Source organism: Cynocephalus volans, chromosome 15 (assembly GCF_027409185.1).
Source record: "Cynocephalus volans isolate mCynVol1 chromosome 15, mCynVol1.pri, whole genome shotgun sequence".
NCBI lineage: Eukaryota > Metazoa > Chordata > Mammalia > Dermoptera > Cynocephalidae > Cynocephalus > Cynocephalus volans.
In genome coordinates, this window is record NC_084474.1 from 10,142,352 (window position 1) to 10,161,788 (window position 19,437).

Consider the following 19,437-nt stretch of genomic DNA (forward strand, 5'->3'; position numbering starts at 1 on the left):
ATCAGATGAAAAAGGCATGCAAAGTTTTTCCAAAACTACATGTCACAATGCAGATACAAGGTGGCTTTCATGATCATTGTGTTTTAAAATCTGCAGGTAATCTATATCTTTGCCTGATCATCACTTAATACTGTGTCATCCTGCCATTTCCTTCAACTTGATTTACTATTTCTCTATATTAATAAGAAACTGACTAGTAGAAATGAAAGGGGAAGAAAGTAATAAGGGGTGGCATGATAGGTAAATATTCTTTGAAACAGTTAATTTTTAAAGTGCACAAATAGAAAACACATAAAAGATGTTTGTTCACAGATTCTCCATTAGACATGTAATATGTTAAGAAAAAAATATTCTTGGTAACAAAGCTTTCTTACTTTTACGTTATTTTAATTATGATTTCATTAAGTTTATATGGTTTAGGGTAAAATAAAACTAACTTCTTTATTATTCATTTGATTTCAGTGTTGTTTTATTTGGTTTGGTCCAAATTGCAAAAATATTTCCATAAATTTCCTGGGAATGGCACTGTGTTATGCAAAGCAAATTCAGTTTATTGGGGGCACATTAGAATCAATTAATACTGTTAGTATCTTATTTGGCTCAATAACCACCTCAATTAATGGCACAAAGAATAGAACAATAGAAAATTCTGAGCATATTTTCCATCTTTTCACATAAAATTTTTCAGAGAGGGAGCACTGGATCATTTTCCTTTGTTAAGTCTCAGGGCTAATGAAAATGAGAAAAAGCCCTCAGCAGGTTTATGAAATAAAAGCATGTTTAAATCTGTCTGATGAACATCTCCTTTCAATGCTGTTCATGTGTATGGCCACTCACTGCTCTGCATCCACACCCCAAAGGCCTGGCTCTGGGTGACCTAGGGACCTGACCCAGAGGAGGGAAGCCAAAATAAAACAATTGGGCTCCTGCTGTCACTCTTGCTGCAAAATGTCTGGACCCCAGTAAAAGCTGAGTTTCTTTCACAATTACCAAAGGGGATTTTGTGCACTTTTTATCTTTTTTTTTTTTTTCTATAGAAAAAACTAGCCAGATAACATAACTATCATAACTTAATAGGCCTTATCGCACTCCATCTTCCCCTAAAAAGGATGACACTAACAATGACACTTGTGAGGACTGTCCTAGCAGACCAGCGACACTTCCACAGCATGCAAACTGGCATTAATGATGCCATGGTGAAATCACACTCTGTTGACAGCAGTGAATCCATCTTACCACTCTGCGTCAGTACACGTGAATGGCTCACTGCCTTGGAGAGTGCCACTGTTTTTCAGAGACTGGAAAAGGAAAGGCACCATCTACTTTTCTCAAGGTTTTGGTGTTTGGATTATGAATTTTATTTTGGTTATTTGTTTTCCTTATAATCTCTAAACTGTCCAAACACTACAAAAATCTGGAGATGCTATTTGCTGATACTGAAATTTAACACTAAAATTTTGAGAGCATGTGGCTTTTCTCAGGATAGAAGTATGTTCACTACAGATTTTATGTATAAAGTAGATGGGAAATGTATTCAACATGGTAAAAAGTATTATAAATATATATGTATGGATAACAGATAGATATTGTTTATAGAAGTATTTCCCCACTCATTGTATTACTAAAGTTTGGCCAGGTAAACAAGATTGTCATGCATCTCTTAATATATAAACTAATTTATACCATATTCAGAGTAAATTAACAGAGTACAATAGCAATTTAAAACTATTCAATTTTTTTTTTTTTTTTTTTTTTTTGTCTTATTCGTGACCGGCACTCAGCCAGGGAGTGCACTGGTCATTCCTATATAGGATCCGAACCCGCGGCGGGAGCGTCGCCGCGCTCCCAGCGCAGCACCCTACCGAGTGCGCCATGGGCTCGGCCCAAAACTATTCAATTATTAATTTCACTTCATGAATATGTTTTAGTAAACATAATTAATTAAAAACGTTTGAAAGCTTATAGTTCACTCATAACTGCAAAAACTTCAGTGACTTGGAAATAGATGTTTTGTCTACACAATGACAAATATTGGGATTAAAATGTCAAGCAGTCAATTATTCATTCAGAATTTTGAAAAGTAACTAGAACTCAGAAGAATCAAATAAGTTAATTGATGTATAGCACTTGGATCACATGGTAAATGCTCAATAAATGTTAACTATTATTTCTATTAGTAATATTACTATAAGTTTAATATAAGTTCTTTAATTAGCTTTATAGAAAAAGCTTCACTACTTCATTCAGTTTACTTCGATAATAATATATAGATAGGGTTAAGGATATAGTCGTAGAGGATATTACAGATTGGAAGGTCATGTAGAAAGTTATTGTAAAAGCCTAAATGAAAAATGAGGAAAGAATGAACTGTGGAAAAGGAAGTCATGTGAAGAAGAGAAGTGGGAAAGAAGCAGTCTTTGAGAGGAAAAACTGGTGAGTCATGGTAGTTGGGGAGAAGGAGGTTAGGGAGGAGAAGGGATCAGGTGGGTCTTGGGCTTCCTGCTTACACTAACGGTGACAATACTAAGGGGTGCTAGGAGGATACACCTCTTGAGGGCAAGACAAGTTTAGAATACGTTGAAGGGTCAACCAAAATGAAATGTCCAACAAATGATTAGATTCTCAACTCAGAATTTCAGAGAAGATAGCATTGTTTAGATTTAGATTTATTTTTATATAATTTAAACCAGTATGCACATGCTATTTGTGCTCCAAATTTTTCCTTTAATAAAACCTGTGTCACCTCAACATTTTTCACCTCACCCACATATTAGTGAAAAGTCTCAGTGGTAGGAATTCTATCACGTAGACATGCCATAAACTGCTTCCTCACTAACTGCTGTTGTCCATTTGAATTCTATCAGAGAAACACAGAAATTCTCTGCCAAGAACTCTTGAGAGAGTCCAGTACCACCTTCTTAAAAAATGAGGAAATTAATTCCAGTTATAGGTAAGGAAGTTCTTCAAAGTGGCTGAGATCTATAAAGTCTCATGACCCAGCCTGGGGCTTTATTCTGACTCTCTCACACTTCCAGTGCTCAATATAAACGTCTGTGTCCTCAGCTGACTGAACCGTCTTTACGAGCTAGAGATGGGCCTACACCTCAAAGCACTTAACAGCATGTTGACAGCATATGGAGAAGGTGTTAAAATAAATTGTCGTTGAACAAAAGTTGGGGGGTTTTTTGGGTCTAAAGTAAAATTTGTAGCATTCAGATGCGATATGTTACCTAGAAAAAGAGAAAGAAGTGTGCAGACATGAGTAATATTCATCAAAATAAAATACATTGAGGACATCCTAAACAGACGGATAGGTTCCCAGTAAATACTGTATCAGACTTACAGGTTATTCAAATCTATTCAAACAATTCAAAAATCTATTTTTTTAAAAAAAGAGCTTCCTGAAAAATTACAGCCATGGAAACTTTTTTTTTTCTTTTGCGATCTTAAATGTCCTGCTATGAACATCAGTCAATAAAATGCATATCTTGCATAGAAGGCCTAGATTTTGCCTCGATTGTTATTGCATACTTTTTATTATTTTGGATTATGCCCTATAGTTATATTTTGTGGAGTATGCATAAAGCAAATGTACTTCACAGGGCCTGGTTTTCCAAAGCCTTGCAGTTTCAAATATTGACCTTGCAAAGACAAGAAATTTCCCCCAGACTATAGTCTCTGTTGTAAGATAAGGAATTGTAACACAGCAAGGTTGCTGGCTCAAAGACAGACAGGTTACTGATTGATATGTAAAGAAACTGGAAAATTGCTGTAAGAAGAGAATGTTTGCTAAAATCAAGTTTTTGTTGCAAATTGCATTATAGAATATCACCTTGCTTTTCTTACTGAATGTTACCAGCTTCTATTTGTTAAACTTGTTAAATTGTACTTAGGAAAAAACCCATGTATGTTCTTTTCCTGTAACTTCCTGGTCTGGAGAATAAATGTGAGAAAGAACTCCAATTCATGTTTAATTTCCCAAATAGAAGGAATGCCTCTCTCTTGAGGGTTCCAGGAGATTCACCCCTTTTGGGGGCTTTTCACTGCTCAGAAGAGATGGGCTTTGGGTAATCTTTGGTGGCTCCATCACCCAGGGGAAAAGGAGTGACAAATCCGTGGGAGACAAAGCAACAATATTTCCCAACCTGGAATAGGAACTCAGAAGGCATGCTCCTCTTTGTACCACTTATTACACAGTGGAATTACAACATCCCATAACTGCTAAGTGGGGGCAGCAAGATTGAAAACTCCTCCTCTAGTGCATGGACTAGTCCCTTCCACAGTAATGACCTTAGTGAATGAAAGGCCTAAGTCATCAAATGTTTTATAAGTGGTATTTTATAATGTCATATTTCCCCCTCTTCTGCTAATTTGGGCTGCGTAAACACACACACACACACACACACACACACACACACACTCACTCCTTGTCTTAAATGTTAAATTTATTCAAAACTTTTAAACTTATGTTCTTATATATTTCCTTCACTTTATAAAAAAAAAATATTTCTAACATCATAAAATTTATTTGGTATGAGATGGAAATATAAATGAATTTTTTCTTATATATAAATGTCCCCAGAGCAAAAAAAAAAAAAAAGTTTTTCTTGGTTGAATAACTTCTATTTTGTTGTATTATTATATCTGTATGGCCTGATTTTCTGATTTCTACGCAGGAAAAGAGAATATTGGTGAATGCTACTTATCACTGTTTTAAAATCTGATAAATAGAGTGATTAATACATTTGAATCTGAATGTTTTACTTTTAATGTGCTCTGCTCATGTAAAATAATGGTTAGTTAAATTTCTGTCAACCAAAATTTTATTGGAGGTTCCGAAATGTTTTTTCACTATGAATACAGTGCTTCTGTGTTGGGGGGCAGAGCAAGGCAGAAAGACATAGAGAGGGAGGGAATGTCTGTCTGTTTAATGGTAAAGATTTCCGGCATCTCAAAAACATAATGATATTAATTTAAATTCTGTAATAACTTTTTTTCAAAGTATCCAAGAATATTTTTCCACTGGTCTCATAAATAGTTGAGGAGCAGAAAGAGAGCTCCATAAATTTATAAACAGGAGCACAACCACCACAGACTTTAAATCAAACAGAAACGTGAACTCATTGAGAAGAGCTGAGCAAGATTAAGATTTTGTAACTCTAAGAGACTCTATATGATAAAAAAAGTTCTAACTCTATTAGAATAAATGTTTGGTGGTTACTAAACTACATTGTTATAATTTTAAGAATACTATTCTACAGAGAATATATTTTTGGAACACAGTGCATGCATGATACATGCATGAAGACTGATATGCCACTAATGAAAATAAAGATTTTATATAAATCACCCAGCTGTCTCAGAAGAATATGTAAGTGGAAGAATATGAAGCTATTAATATGACAGGAAAATAGTGACACCTTTAAGTATATGATTTCATAAATGAAACCTATTTTTAATCAGGCCTATATTTACAATGAAAGTTACCCAATCTTTCATAGACCCATAAGGGCTGGATAAACTAAAATTTTTTTAAAAATGAATCTAGAAATCCATATTTATGAAATCTGCCCATTTCTAAGGAAGCTGAAAGTTGGGCAAAGCCCAAAATAGTAATGTAGGTGCTTGTAGCTGAACTTAGTTATTTCAACTGCTGATTGTCAATATAGCAAAAACTGAAAATCCCATTTGCAAAAAAAAGCAACTCTGATATCAGCTCCCACATGCAGATATGCTGTGCTTTTCCTGAACGTGGAGGACACAGCAGGGAGCATCACAGCCTATCTGCATTTGTACAACCACAGCTGAGGTCACAGTTCAGTCCACTCAAGTCTGCCTACAAATACACTCTCTCACTTCCAGTAAGAACTGAATAACAGGGGTGGGGGGGTGGGGGCAGGGAAGCTTTCTTTTAAATAAAACTATGGTGAGCATTTTTTATTAATAGTCACCATATATAAACAGCCAAAAGAAGGTTACAGCCATATGACCGGATTGACGATAAACTGTAAAAAGCAATGCCAATTACAAACACTTCCAAACACTGAGATATTTATTCTCACAGTTGCAAAACTTACTTGGAAGTTTGATTGACTGATGTTTAATTTTAACCTAGAATTAAATACACTAGGCCATGCTGAATTCTATATTATGCTTCAATCTTTGACTCACGTATTGGCCATGAATACATCTTGCATTCTATAATTTTCAGTTTCTAAGAAAACATGACATACGTTTGCAAATCCTTGCTATTTATGTTTCTTTTTGGCATTGTTATTCTTGGTTTCATACCCATTAACATAGTTTATATTTAAGAGCTTATTTATGTATGTATGTATGTATGTATGTATGTATGTATGTATGTATGTATGTATGTATGTATGTATGTCTTTTTCATGACCGGCACTCAGCCAGTGAGTGCACCGGCCATTGCTATATAGGATCCGAACCACCTGCAGGAGCGTCGCTGCGCTTCCAGCACCGCACTCTCCCAAGTGCGCCATGGGCTCGGCCCTAAGAGCTTACATTTAAAAAATAATAAAATAACTTTGATTTAATAGTAACACATTTGACTAGAAAAAATGTATAAGGGAACATGAGTAGGGGGTGATTAGTAGTAAGTAAGGATTAGGAGTAGAAGTTGATCAAAGACATGTATTGGGGTGTTGCAAAAGGAGCTATAAATACCTACCAGTGACTGTAAGAAACACGCTGGCCACCGCAAGGCCAAATGAATTCCGAGCCACACATTCGTATGTTCCTTGGTCAGCCTGCCCTGCGTCATAGACGCTCAGTGTGCCTTCACCGTCGATATGGAATTTCCCGCTCTCAGTAATCTGTACACCTGCCTAGGGAGTGAAAATAAGTGGTCACTGGAAGAAAGTGGGTTCCTTAAAGAATAAAGTATTTACATTCTGCTTGATGTAGATGCATTTGTTCATCCAGTGTCTACTGAGTGCCTGCTGTGTGTCAATCACCAGAGGAGGTGGGATATGAATCTAATGAGAGAAGAGAAAGAGTGAGGTTTCCAGGAAGTGCGGTTTGTCTCTCCCTCAAACTAAAATAAATAGGATCAGAGAAAGAGAAACACCACATGTCCTCACTCATAACTGGGAGCTAAAAAATAAACATACAAAAAAAGAACAAGAAATACACAACAATCACAATAATGTGTTGAACTTTCAAGAGACCACCAGAGGTGGAGAGGGGGGTGGGGAGGTTAGTGAGAAACTGGTAAAGGGCCACAAGAAAGATCACATTGTGTAATGCTGGATACACTAATTATCCTGATTTGAGCGTCACATACTGCACACAGGTGTCGATATTCAACAATTTCAATTCAATATCAATTGATATTGTACCCCATAGATATGTATAATCGACTATGTTTAAATTAAAAAGAATTTTTTTAAAAACGATCTGAGCTCAGGCAAGAAAATTTAATCTCACATGGAAACTGTAATATAGCTCTCAATCCTGGGGCGATTTTAAGAAGTTCTTCATTGTACATTTTACCAGCCATTAAGTATTTACTAAGGAAAACTATATGACAAGATCACAGAAGGCCCAATTTAGAAGAGGAGGAGAAACACGCGATGGTGTCGTACTGCTCCAGAAGACCCACAGGGCTCTCAACTCCAATAGTTCTCAACTTGGAGAATTAATGCCAGGAACACTCACCGAATCATTTGTTATTTATTTATTTTAATTATAACATAGTTGATTCTATATATCTGTGAGGGGCAGAGTTGAATATCATTACCTGTGTGCAATATGTGATACCCAATCAGGATAATTAGTATATTCAGCACAGTACGATGTAATTGGTTTTTGTGGCCCTTTACCAATTCCTCCCTTTCTCTCCCATTTCTTCTCCCCATCTCACATCTCTGGTGGCCTCAGTTCTGTTCTCTCCATTTGAAAGTTCAACATATTACTGTGAGTGTTGTATCTTTCTTTCTTCCTTTACTTTTTATTTATTAGTTTTTTTATTTTTTAGCCATAGAGAGTTCCACAGAGCTGTTTTATTCTTATATTTATTTTTTAAATTAATTAATTTTTTATTTGAATACAGTTGCTTGTACATATCTTTGGGTACAGCATTGAATATCAATATCTATGTGCAATATGTGATCTTCAAATCAGGATAATTGTATATTCATCATTATACATTGTAATAGATTTTTGTGGCCCTTTACCAATTCCTCCTTTTCTAGCCTCCTCCTACCCCTTTCCCACATCTGGTAATCTCAGTTCTGTTCTATTCTTCTGAAAGTTCAACGTATAATTGTGATTGTTGTATCTTTCTCTCTTTTCTTTTTTTATATTTATTAGTTTTGTTTATTTATTTATTTATTTTTAGCTCCCACTTATAAGTGAGGACATGCAGTATTTCTCATTCTGTGCCTGGCTTATTTCACTTAACATGATTTTTTTCTAAGTTCATCCATATTGTTGTGAATGGCAGTATTTTATTCTTTTTTATGGATGAGTAGTACTCCATTGTATAAATATACCACATTTTCCTTATCCAGTTTTCTGACGATGGACATTTAGTTTGGTTCCAATTATTGACTATTGTAAATAGAGCTACAATAAACATGGGAGTGCAGGAATCCCTTCACCATGATGATTTACATTCCTTTGGGTATATATCCAGGAGTGGAATTTCTGGATCATATGGCAGTTCTATCTATAGTTGTTTGAAGAACTTCCATACTGTTTTCTACAATGTCTGTACCAATTTACATTTCCACCAACAATGTAAGGAGGTTCCTTTTCTCTGCATCCTTGGAAGCATTTCTTATTCTTTGTCTTTTTTATAATGGCCAGTCTAACTGGAGAGAGATATCTCAGTGTGGTTTTGATTTGCATTTCCTGGATGCTGAGTGAGGCTCAGCATTTTTTCATGTGTCTGTTGGCCATGTGTATATCTTTCTTTGAGAAATGCCTATTTAGCTCATTTGCCCATTTTTTAATCTGGTTAATTGTTTTTGTTTTTGTTTTACTGTTAAGTTGTTTGAGTTCCTTGTATATTTTGAATATTAATCCTTTGTTGGATACATAGTTTGCAAATATTTTCACCCACTCTGTAGATTGTCTTTTCACTATGTTAATTATTTCTCTAGCTTTGCAGAAGTTTTTAATTTGATATAATCCCATTTGTTTATATTTCCTTTTGTTGCCTGAGCATTGGGATCATATTCATAAAGTATTTGCCCAGTCCTACTTCCTTTTGTGTTTTCCCTGTTTTCTTTTATGAGTTTCACAGTTTCAGCTCTTATGTTTCAGTCTTTAAACCAGTTTTGAGTTCATTCTCGTATATGGCAAGAGGTATGGTTGTAGTTCATTCTTCTCCATATGGATGTCCAGTTTTCCCACCACCATTTACTTAACAGGCTGTCCTTTCTTCAATGTATATTCTTCTTGCCTTTGTCAAAGATTAGTTGGCTATAAGCCCCAGGGTTGATTTCTGGGTTCTCTATTCTGTTCCATTGATCCATGTTTCTGTTTTTATGCTAGTGCCATGCTGTTTTTGTTACTATAGCTTTGTAGTATGGTTTGAAGTCAGCTAGTGTAATGCCTCTGGTTTTATTTATTTTGTTAGCTCAGGATTTCTTTGGCTATTTGGAGTCTTTTGTTGCTCTATATGAACATTAGGATTTTTTTTTATATTTCTGTGAAAAATGTCATTGTTATTTTGATGGGGATTACATTGAATCTGTATATTGCTTTGGGTAGTATATACATTTTAACTATAACATAGTCAATTCTTTAGATCTGTGAGGTACAGAGTTGAATATCATTACCTGTGTGCAATATGCTATATCCAATCAGGATAATTAGTATATTCAACACAATACAATGTAACTGTTTTTTGTGGCCCTTTACCAATTCCTCCTTTTCTCCCCTTTTCCCCATTTTCCACCTTTGGTGGCCTCAGTTCTGTTCTCTCCATTTGAAAGTTCAACATATTACTGTGAGTGTTGTATCTTTCTTTTTTTTTTTTTCTTTTTCCAGAAATTCAAATTTGTTGGCATATCACATCTAATGATTCTTTACATTTCTGTAGTGTTGGTTGTAATGTCTCCTTTTTCATTTCTGATTTTTGTTATTTGGGTTATCTCTCTTCTTTTTTTGCTAGCCTCGCTAATAGTTTGTTCATTTTGTTTATCTTCTAGAAAACCAACTTTTTTTCATTGATCTTTTGTAGCATTTTTGCGTCTCTTTCATTTAGTTCTTCTCTGATCTTAATTATTTCTCTCCATCTACTATTTTTGGAGTTGGATTGCTCCTGTTTTTCTAGATCTTTGAGGTGTAATTTGAAATCTTTCTGTTCTTTTGATGTAAGTATTTGTTGCAATAAACTTCCCTCTTAGTACTGCTTTTCCAGTGTACCACAGGTTTTGGTATGATGTGACTTTATTTTCATTAGTTTCAAGAAATTTTTTGATTTCCTGTTTAATTTCTTGTTGGTCCATATGTCATTTAGTAGCATATTGTTTAATTTCCATGTGTTTGTATAGTTTCCAGAGTTTTGCTTGTTATTGACTCCTAGTTTTAATCTATTGTGGTCTGAGTAAATTCTTGAAATGATTTCCATTTTTCTTAATTTGTTGAGGCTTGATTTGTGATCTAGTGTGTGGCCTATCCTGGAGAACATTCTATGTGCTGATGAGAAGAATATACACTCTGTAGTTGTTTGATGAGATGTTCTGTAGATATCTGCTAAGTCCAATTGGTGTAAAGCATGGTTAAACTCCTGTGTTTTTCTGTTGATCCGTTGCCTGGATGATCATTCTAATGTTGACAGAGGGGTGTTCAGGCCCCCAACTATTATTGTGTTTGGGTCAATCTCTTTCCTTAGGTCTAATAGTGCTTGTTTTATATATCTGGGTGCTTCCAGACATATATGTTGGCTGCATATATATTTATGATTGCTATGTCTTCTTTCTGGATAGGTCCCTTTATCATTACATAGTGACCTTCTTTGTCTCTTTTTACAGTTTTTGGTTTAAAGTCTATTTAATATGATATAAGAATAGATACACTGCTCATTTTTTATTCCCATTTTTGTGGTATATCTTTTTCCATCCTTTCACTATTATTAGTCTGTGTAAGTCTTTACAGGTGAGGTGAGTCTGTTGTTGGCAGCATATAGTTGGGTCTAGTTTTTTAATCCAATCAATCAGTCTGTGTCTTTTGAGTGGGTAATTTAATCCATATACATTTAGGGTTGTTACTGAAAGGTATTGTCTTACTTTTGGCATTTTATCAATTTTCATTTGAATGTTTTAAATACTCTTTTTTTCTTTCTTCTGTTTTATTGTTTTTCTTTGGTGTTTGTTGGTTTGGGGAGGTGGCAAGATACATTTTTGTTCTACAAGTGGGTTTTTTTCTTTCTTGTGTTTTCATGGGAGTGATTATTGTTTTTTTGGATTCTTGATGTAGGACTCCCTTGAGGATTTCTTGTAGGACTGTTCATGAACTCTCATAGTTTTTGTTTGAAAATGTACTATTTCTCCTTCATTTCTGAAGGACAGCCTTGTGAGTATAGTGTTCTTGAAACACTATAGTGTGGCTGAAAGTTTTTTTCTTTTAGTGTTTTGAATACATCATCCCATTCTCTTCTGGCCTGTAGAGTTTCTGTTGAGAAGTCTGCTGTTAGTCTGATGGGGACTCCCTTATAGGTGACTTGACATTATTCTCTTGTTGTTTTTAGGATTCTCTCTTTGTCTTTGAGTTTTTCCCGTGACTATAATGTGCCTCAGAGAGGACCTTTCTGGATTAAATCTATTTGGAGACCTTGGAATCTCCTGAACCTGAAGGTCCATGTCTCTCCCCATCCCTGGGAAGTTTTCTGCTATGATTTTGTTGAATATGTTCTCAAAACCTTTTCCTTTCTCCTTCCATTCAGGAATACCCATGATTCAAATGTTTGTACACTTAAGGTTGTCTTACGTGCCATCTTACATTTTCTTAGTTTTTTAAATTCTCTTTTCATTTTTTTCCACCTAAGTTATTTCAAAGAGACTGTCTTCAAGATCAGAAATTCTTTCGTCTGCTTGCTCTAGCCTGCTGCTTATGCTCTCAGTTGTGTTTTTTATTTCATCAAATGACTCCTTCGGTTCCAGGAGTTCTGCTAGATTCATTTATATAGTATTAATCTCTTTGTAAATTTCCTCCTTCATGTCCTGGATAGTTTTGCCTAGTTCATTGTGAAGTTTAACTGTATCTTCTTATATCTCATTGAGTTTCCTTAAGATTTTTACTCAGTATTCCTTTTCAGTCATTTCAAGCATTTCCTGCTCTGTGGAGTCTGGTTCTTGAGAGTTATTATATTCCTTTGATGAACTCATATTGTCTTGTTTTTTCTTATTTCTAGTATCTCTACTTTGATGTCAAGTCATCTGGTACAACAGTTGCTTTTTCTATTACTCTCCTTCCCTGCACTCTGCTGGTTACCCTCCATGTATCAGTGCAGTTCAGTGGTCAGTGCTCTGCTTGCACAACAGGAGTGGATGCTGTGGCTGCTACTGTGGTAGCAGGCCACCCCTGTGGCAATGGTGGTTTTTTAAGTGGCTTTCATGCGCTGTCCACATGGCAGCGGTGGCTCAGTGGAGCCAGCCTGCAAGCAGGTTGCTCGCATGATGATGGTGGCTGCAACTGCAGCAGTAGCAGGCGCAGCAGCTGCCTGATTGGCTGTGGTTTCCTCAGCAGTGGTCTGCACAGCTATGGTTTCTACAGTGGAAGCAGGGTCACCCCACAGGGCTGGCAGTGGTGCCAGCAGCTGCAACTGCCTTCCCATGTCTATGGTGTGTACAGGGCTCACTGCATCATTTAATAACACATTTTTCTAGAGGCTGCATCCTAATCCCCTCTGTAGGAAAAAGCCATGTTTTCAAAAATAAGTAGATAAATATATATGATACCCAAAATTTCAATCATGTACTTATTTAATATGATGATTATTTTAAAATCAACACTCTAATGAATGGATATATAAAATTTATTCATATTCTGCTTACTACTAAAAGAGAATTCTGACAGCAACAATAAAAACAAAATTTAACAAGGAGAAAAATGCTCACAAATTCACCACCTAAAAACATCAAAATGTCATATTTCTGAGTTCTTATTTCTTGTTTGAATGTACTTATGTTTTATACAGCTGCACTGATACATATATCAGTGTTTCACAATTAAAAATATACTTTAAGAAGATAAAAATAACTACATTTTAAATGAGTTATTATTAAAATGCATTCACTTATCATTAGTATGGTTTACATACATCTTCATTATTACAGTTTTAATTTTAAAAAGTAAAAGATACTGGCCTTATGAAATTGTTTTTGGAGTGGAGTAAGGGTGGGGCTGCCGCTGCCTTGCCCCCCCCCCAAAAGACTCATATGAAACTGAGGATGGGAGAGATGTTTTCAGAAGGACTCCTACTACAGCAATGGCAATAGGCCAGAGTGTGACCATAAGGTGTCAAGTGAAAAGATAGCCTCAGAGGTCTTCAGGTTCTCACAGCTGTTTCTGGCCAGTACTAGAAAACAAGCGCAAGCTGATGGGTGGCTGGCAACTCAGGGCAGGAGATGAGAGGAAGCAGCAGGGGCCTGCCAGATGGGAGGGCAGGACCAAAACAGACTGGACAGGAGGCAACCCAGTGGGTCTTGCCTTCAGAGCTCCCCCTCTGCTTCTTCTCATTGGACCACCATGGCATTTTCTTTCCAGAGTTGCTCCCCTCCCTTCCTTCCGCCTCACTTACTGCCACAACTCTCAGCCTACATTTACAGCTCTGTGATTTTTACTTCTCTCTGAGCAATAAGGGATAGCTTCCCAATTAGGTAGTATCTCTAGCATGGTGCAAAGGTATCCTAACTTACCACCTTTCCACTTGTGAATTGAAGAGGATTGTTATAAAGATTAATGCCTACAAAATGTCTGGCATATAGTCAGCACTCTGACTGTGATTAGAAGCTATCTTTTAGAAAGTGACAGATATTTTGTTGATATGATTATATGATGAGCATTTAGCAGAACGTCAAATAAGGCTTTAGATACTGATCAAAATGTATATTTTTCATACTTCCTATTTTCAGCATAAAATATTTGAATATGTAATATTTAATTTTTTTAAAAAGGTTTATAAATATATTCAGACCATGAGAAAAGACATAAACTGAAAGGCTCAAGTTTGAGACCAGGAAGTTAACTCTTTATAGAAAACTAACCACATGTGATGCTGAACTATAGCACAGAAAAAGTGATCCACTCAAAGAACAAGGTCTGTTAATATACGGTAACAAGAAAAATAAGCCAAGTGGTTTTGGAAAACAGCTTTATAACCTTTCACAAATTTTATGTATATGCCATGGAATACTACTCTGCCACAAAAAATTCTGCCATTCACAGGAATATGGATGAGCCTGGAGAAATTTATGTTGAGTGAAATAAGCCAGACACAGAGGGGAAAATACCACATATCATTACTCATAAGTGGGAGCTAAGAGAGGAAGAAGGAAGGAGAGCAAAACCACAGTAGTGCACTTTACTTGCAGAGGGAGAGAACATACCTAGGATTGCCAGGAAGGGGAGGGGAGAGAGGTCGGGGATTAATTATGTCGGGGACATGGGGAATAATTGAAATTTGTGGCAACGTGCATGCTGATAGTATTGATCTGACCATCGCATCATGGGCAAAGGTGGTGGCAGTCACTTTTGTACCCCATGAATATGCATAACAAATAAAAAAAATTATACAAACTGCCTTTCAAGTGTATGCAGATTCACTGATTTTTAAGAAGACTGGAATCCGAGACGAATCATTTCATTTTGATAAAAAATGTTAAATGGAAGAAACAATTAAGTTGAATGAATATGGCTCAAAGAACCAAGAGAAGTGAAATTTATAAAGAGCTATTGTTTCTTTAAAACCATTCAAGTTTTGAATCCTTAGAGATACTTTGTTTTCTCAAGTCCTTTTAACACCAGGCTTTTTAGTTCTTTTTTGTTTCAGCTAATGACCTACTTTTAATCCATTTCTGAGTTATAAATTTAAAACGTTTTCTCAATAGCCATTAAAACTCTTAATTTCTATATGATAAAAGCAATTTTTCCTTAGAAGAATTTAGTCATGCTTATAAAGTTGTCATCACCATAAATGAGGAAGGATAAACTTTATCAAAGCTCTGAGCCAAAATCAGAACTAATCACTTAAAAAAACAAAAGCAGGAAATAAACCTGCTGCAGTATAAAAAGAATTACTTGCTAGAAAAATCCCAACAGCAATAAATCAATATGAGAATCATAACCTCTGTTTCAGTCAGTGTTTTTAATATTACTGTACTTTGGGTTGAGATCTTACCTTATTCCAAGTAATCAGGGGCTGTGGTTCTCCTTGAGCATGACATGAAATGTTTACGTTCTTTCCAACCTCTACACTTGTATCCTGAGGAAGTGCAGTAAACACTGGGAGAGCTGTGAGAAAGAACCCATATAACATCGTGTCAGCATCATTTTCTGTCAATATGTGCCAGCCGACTCAAACTGTGTACATCTGGATACTGTATTGGTTAGCCACACTTGTTTATAAAAAATCAAAATCTGGAGAATAATAAACATCAGACCCTGGCTAGCAGGATTTAGAGCAGAGATGAGCTCAGGAATGAAAGAGGAGGGAGGCACAGGAGCGGTAACCACACTGTGTATTTCTGAAGCTGAGTGCTGGGTTCAAGGATTTTCCTTATTCTTTCTCTATATCTTTTAATAAGTTGGAAATAAAGCTCCATGGTAGCATCAAAAGTTACTTGTAGCTAAGATAAAAGATTCACTTCTTAAATGAGAATCTTCTATCCTCAAAAAGCACAAGCTACCATAACTCACCTAATGTGAAACAGATAATTGAAATAGCTCCATAACTACTAAGGAAATTGAATTCATAATCTTTAAAATTCCAAAAAAATAAATCTCCAGAAAAAAATTTAAATGATTTTATGTGAGAATTCTACCTGATGTTTTATTAATACCTATTCTATATAATCTCTGCCATAAAGTAAAAGAGGAAGGAATAAAGACCAATACTTCTCATGACTATGCACACAAAAGTCATTAACAAAGTATTGGCAAGTAGAATTCATCAATATGACAAGGTTTATATACCATGACCAAGTCAGGTTTATTAGTGAGATGCAAGACTGGTTCAATATTTGGAAATTAATCAATATAATCCACCATGTTAACAGCTAAGGAAGAAAAGTCACATAATACCAATCAATGCATACAAAGTGTCTGACAATACTTAACACTCGTTCATGAGTTGAAAAAAAAAAACTCTCAGAAAAATAGGAATAGAGAAGATCCTACACAACTTGGAAAAGAACATATACAAAATACTACAGTAAATGAGGAGTGAATATTTTTTCCTCGGATAAGAAATAAGACATTAATGTCTGCTCTCTCCACTCTCATTGAACACAGTGCTGGAAGTCCTTGTCAGTGTAAAAGGGCAAGAAAAGGACACAGAAGGCAAATGGATTTGAAAAGAATAAATAAAACTGTCCCTGTTTGGAAATTACAGAATTGTCTATGTAGAGAATCCTAAGAAATCTAAAAAATATTCTAAAACGAAGCTCACAAAATACAAGATAAATGCGTTTAAAAAAGCAATTGTATTTGTATATTCAATCAAGGAACACATGTACACAGAAATTTTAGGGAAAAAAACATTTACAAATTTTCAAAAACACAAGACACTTAGGTATAATTCTAACAAAATGTGTATAGCATATGTATGCTGAAACCTATAAGTAAGAAATCAAAGAAAAACTAAAAAAATTAAGACATATATTCATAAATCGGAAGTCTCAGAACAGTAAAGATATCATTTCTTCACAAATTTATATACAGGTTTAATGTAAATACTAATAAATCCAACAAGACTTTTTTCATAGATAATTACAAGATTATCCTAAAATTTATATGAAAATGCAAAGAAACTGGAATAGCTAAACAATTTTGACAAAGAAGAAAGAAGTCAGAGGAATCAATCTATTGAATTTTAAGACTGACTGTGTAGCTGCGGTGATGAAGACTGTGTGTTATTGGCAAAAGTGTAGACGCAGATGCACACAACAGTGTAAAAGAGTATAGAGCCCTGTAGTAGACTCACACAAATATGCCAAATTGATTTTGACAAAGGTGTGAAAGCAATTCAGTGTAAGCCTTTCAAACAGTGGTGCTGGGGCAACTGGATAACCACAGGCAGAAAAATGAACCTTGACCCGTCTCACACTTTACACAAAACTAACTCAAAATGGACAGCAAACTTAAATATGAAATGTAAAATGATGAATCTTTTAGGAAAAAAAATAGGAGAAAATCTTTGGTGTCTAATGTCAGACAAAGTTATCTGACTATGCATGAAAAGCAGGATCCATCAAAGAAAGAATGGATAAACTGGAGTTTATCAAAATTAAAAATTTTGTGCTGTGAAAATTTTGCATTGTCAGCATGAAAAGACTGGGGGAAAATATTTGCAAATCACATATGCAAGAAAGGATTAGTGCCTAAAACATATGAAGAACCCTAAAAATGCAACAGTTAAGAAATGGACAATTCAAATAGGAAATAGGCAAAAGGCAGGACACCACACCGCAGAGGATGTGCAGATCGCAAATCAGCACATGAAAGGGTTCTCAACATCCTGAGTCCTCAGGGAAACGGAAAGCACAAGGAGATTTTGCTACATACCTATCAAAATGGATAAAATAAAGAATAGTGACAACACAAATTGCTGGCAAGGATGCAGAGAAACTGGATTACTCATACATTGCTGCTGGGGATGTAAAATGCTACAGCCACTTTGGAAAAGAGTTTGAAAATTTCCTCAAAAACTTAAACATGCAACTATATACAACCCAGCAATTGAACTCTTAGACACTTTTCCCAGAGAAATGAAAAAAAAACAGGGTCACACAAAAACGCATAGATGGATGTTTAAAGCAGATTTATGAATTATAGCCAAAAAGTGGAAACAACCTAGATGTTCTTCAACAAGTAAATGGATAAACAAACTGTGGTCCATCCATACCATGGACTACTGCTCAGCAATAAAGAGGATGAACTAATGATACACATGCAATCCAGATTTCCAGATATGTACCCTGAGTGAAAAAGCCAACCCCAAAAGCCCACATGCTGTATTATTCCACTCACATAACATTCTAGAAATGGCAAAATTATAGAAATGGAGAATTAGTGGTTGCAAGCGGCTTAGGAGGTGATGAGTGCAGAGGGGGACAGAATGGCAGGAAGGTGGGGTGTGGTTTTATTTTTATTTTTTTTTAATTTAATTTTATTTTTTTTTGACCGGTAAGGGGATCACAACCCTCGACACGGTGTGGTCTGCACCACACTCAGCCAGTGAGCACACCGGCCATACCTATATAGGATCCGAACCCACGGCCTTGGCACTCCCAGTGCCACACTCTCCTGAGTGAGCCACAGGGCCAGCCCGGGGTGTGGTTTTAAAGGGCAGCATGAGGTATCCTTGCAATGACAGAAGTGTTCTGTATTGTGACATGTGAGTGTCAATATCCTGGCTGTGCTATTGCACCACAGAAGATGTTACCTCTGGGGAAACCTGGGGAGAGTATAGGGATATTTCTGTGTTACTTCTTACAACCGAATGTGAATCTACAATTATCTCAAAGTGAAAAGTTTAACTAAAATAAATCAATTATGTGGATGTACAAGGAAATAACAGATTAGCAGCAAATAGGTTGAAATTGAGAGCAGATAAAAATGAAGGGATATTAACACAGTCTCTGAGCATGCTTGTAATGGTTCAAATTCAGCACTGGGTATACTTCAATTGAGTGGTAGACATAAGGGCTTTCATCCCTTCCTTGTGCCTTTTTGTGCTTTTCCAAAAAAAATATGGTAACATAAAAAATTTATCACTGACTAAGGTGAAAAGATTCAGTTCTTAAGTGAAAATCTTACTTCTTATATATTTAAATATTGCCTTCCATGCTAAGTTAGCACATGTATTTGGGGAAGCTGTGACCGCAGCTGATGGATGCCTGGCCATGCACAGTGGGCGTCTCCTGAGGACCAGGGTGCACCGTCAGGCAGGGACCTTCCCCACTCAGCCAGGAAGCCTTGAGCACCGGCGGCCCCACCACTGCCTCCACTGCCTCATTTCCTTCATCCTCAGCCACTTCCCCCTCCAGCCACAACAGCTACTCATTCCCACGGCTGTGTCACCACTTAGGATACTCTGGAAATATCTAATGCCACACTCCAAAGCAAAACTCCTCTCTACCGCCCTTTTGCTTCCTCGTTTTGACTTCATCTGGACTCCAGAGGCCTTCCCCTTCCTTCCTGTTGACTGCACTCTGCTGGGTTTCATGCCCTTTGCAGCCGAAA

The 19,437-nt window shown here is 36.1% G+C and overlaps 1 protein-coding gene across 1 annotated transcript in view; it reads right to left on the reverse strand.

Annotated features, from left to right (window-relative positions):
* Window positions 1–19,437, reverse strand: part of PXDNL (peroxidasin like) — a 430,031-nt gene that overhangs the window by 77,694 nt on the left and 332,900 nt on the right. The window contains exons 13-14 of the mRNA XM_063079245.1: window positions 15,374–15,486; window positions 6,692–6,848 (exon numbers count right to left, since the gene is read on the reverse strand). Of these exons, the coding sequence (XP_062935315.1) occupies window positions 6,692–6,848; window positions 15,374–15,486 (270 nt within the window). The remainder of the gene's footprint in view (window positions 1–6,691; window positions 6,849–15,373; window positions 15,487–19,437) is intronic.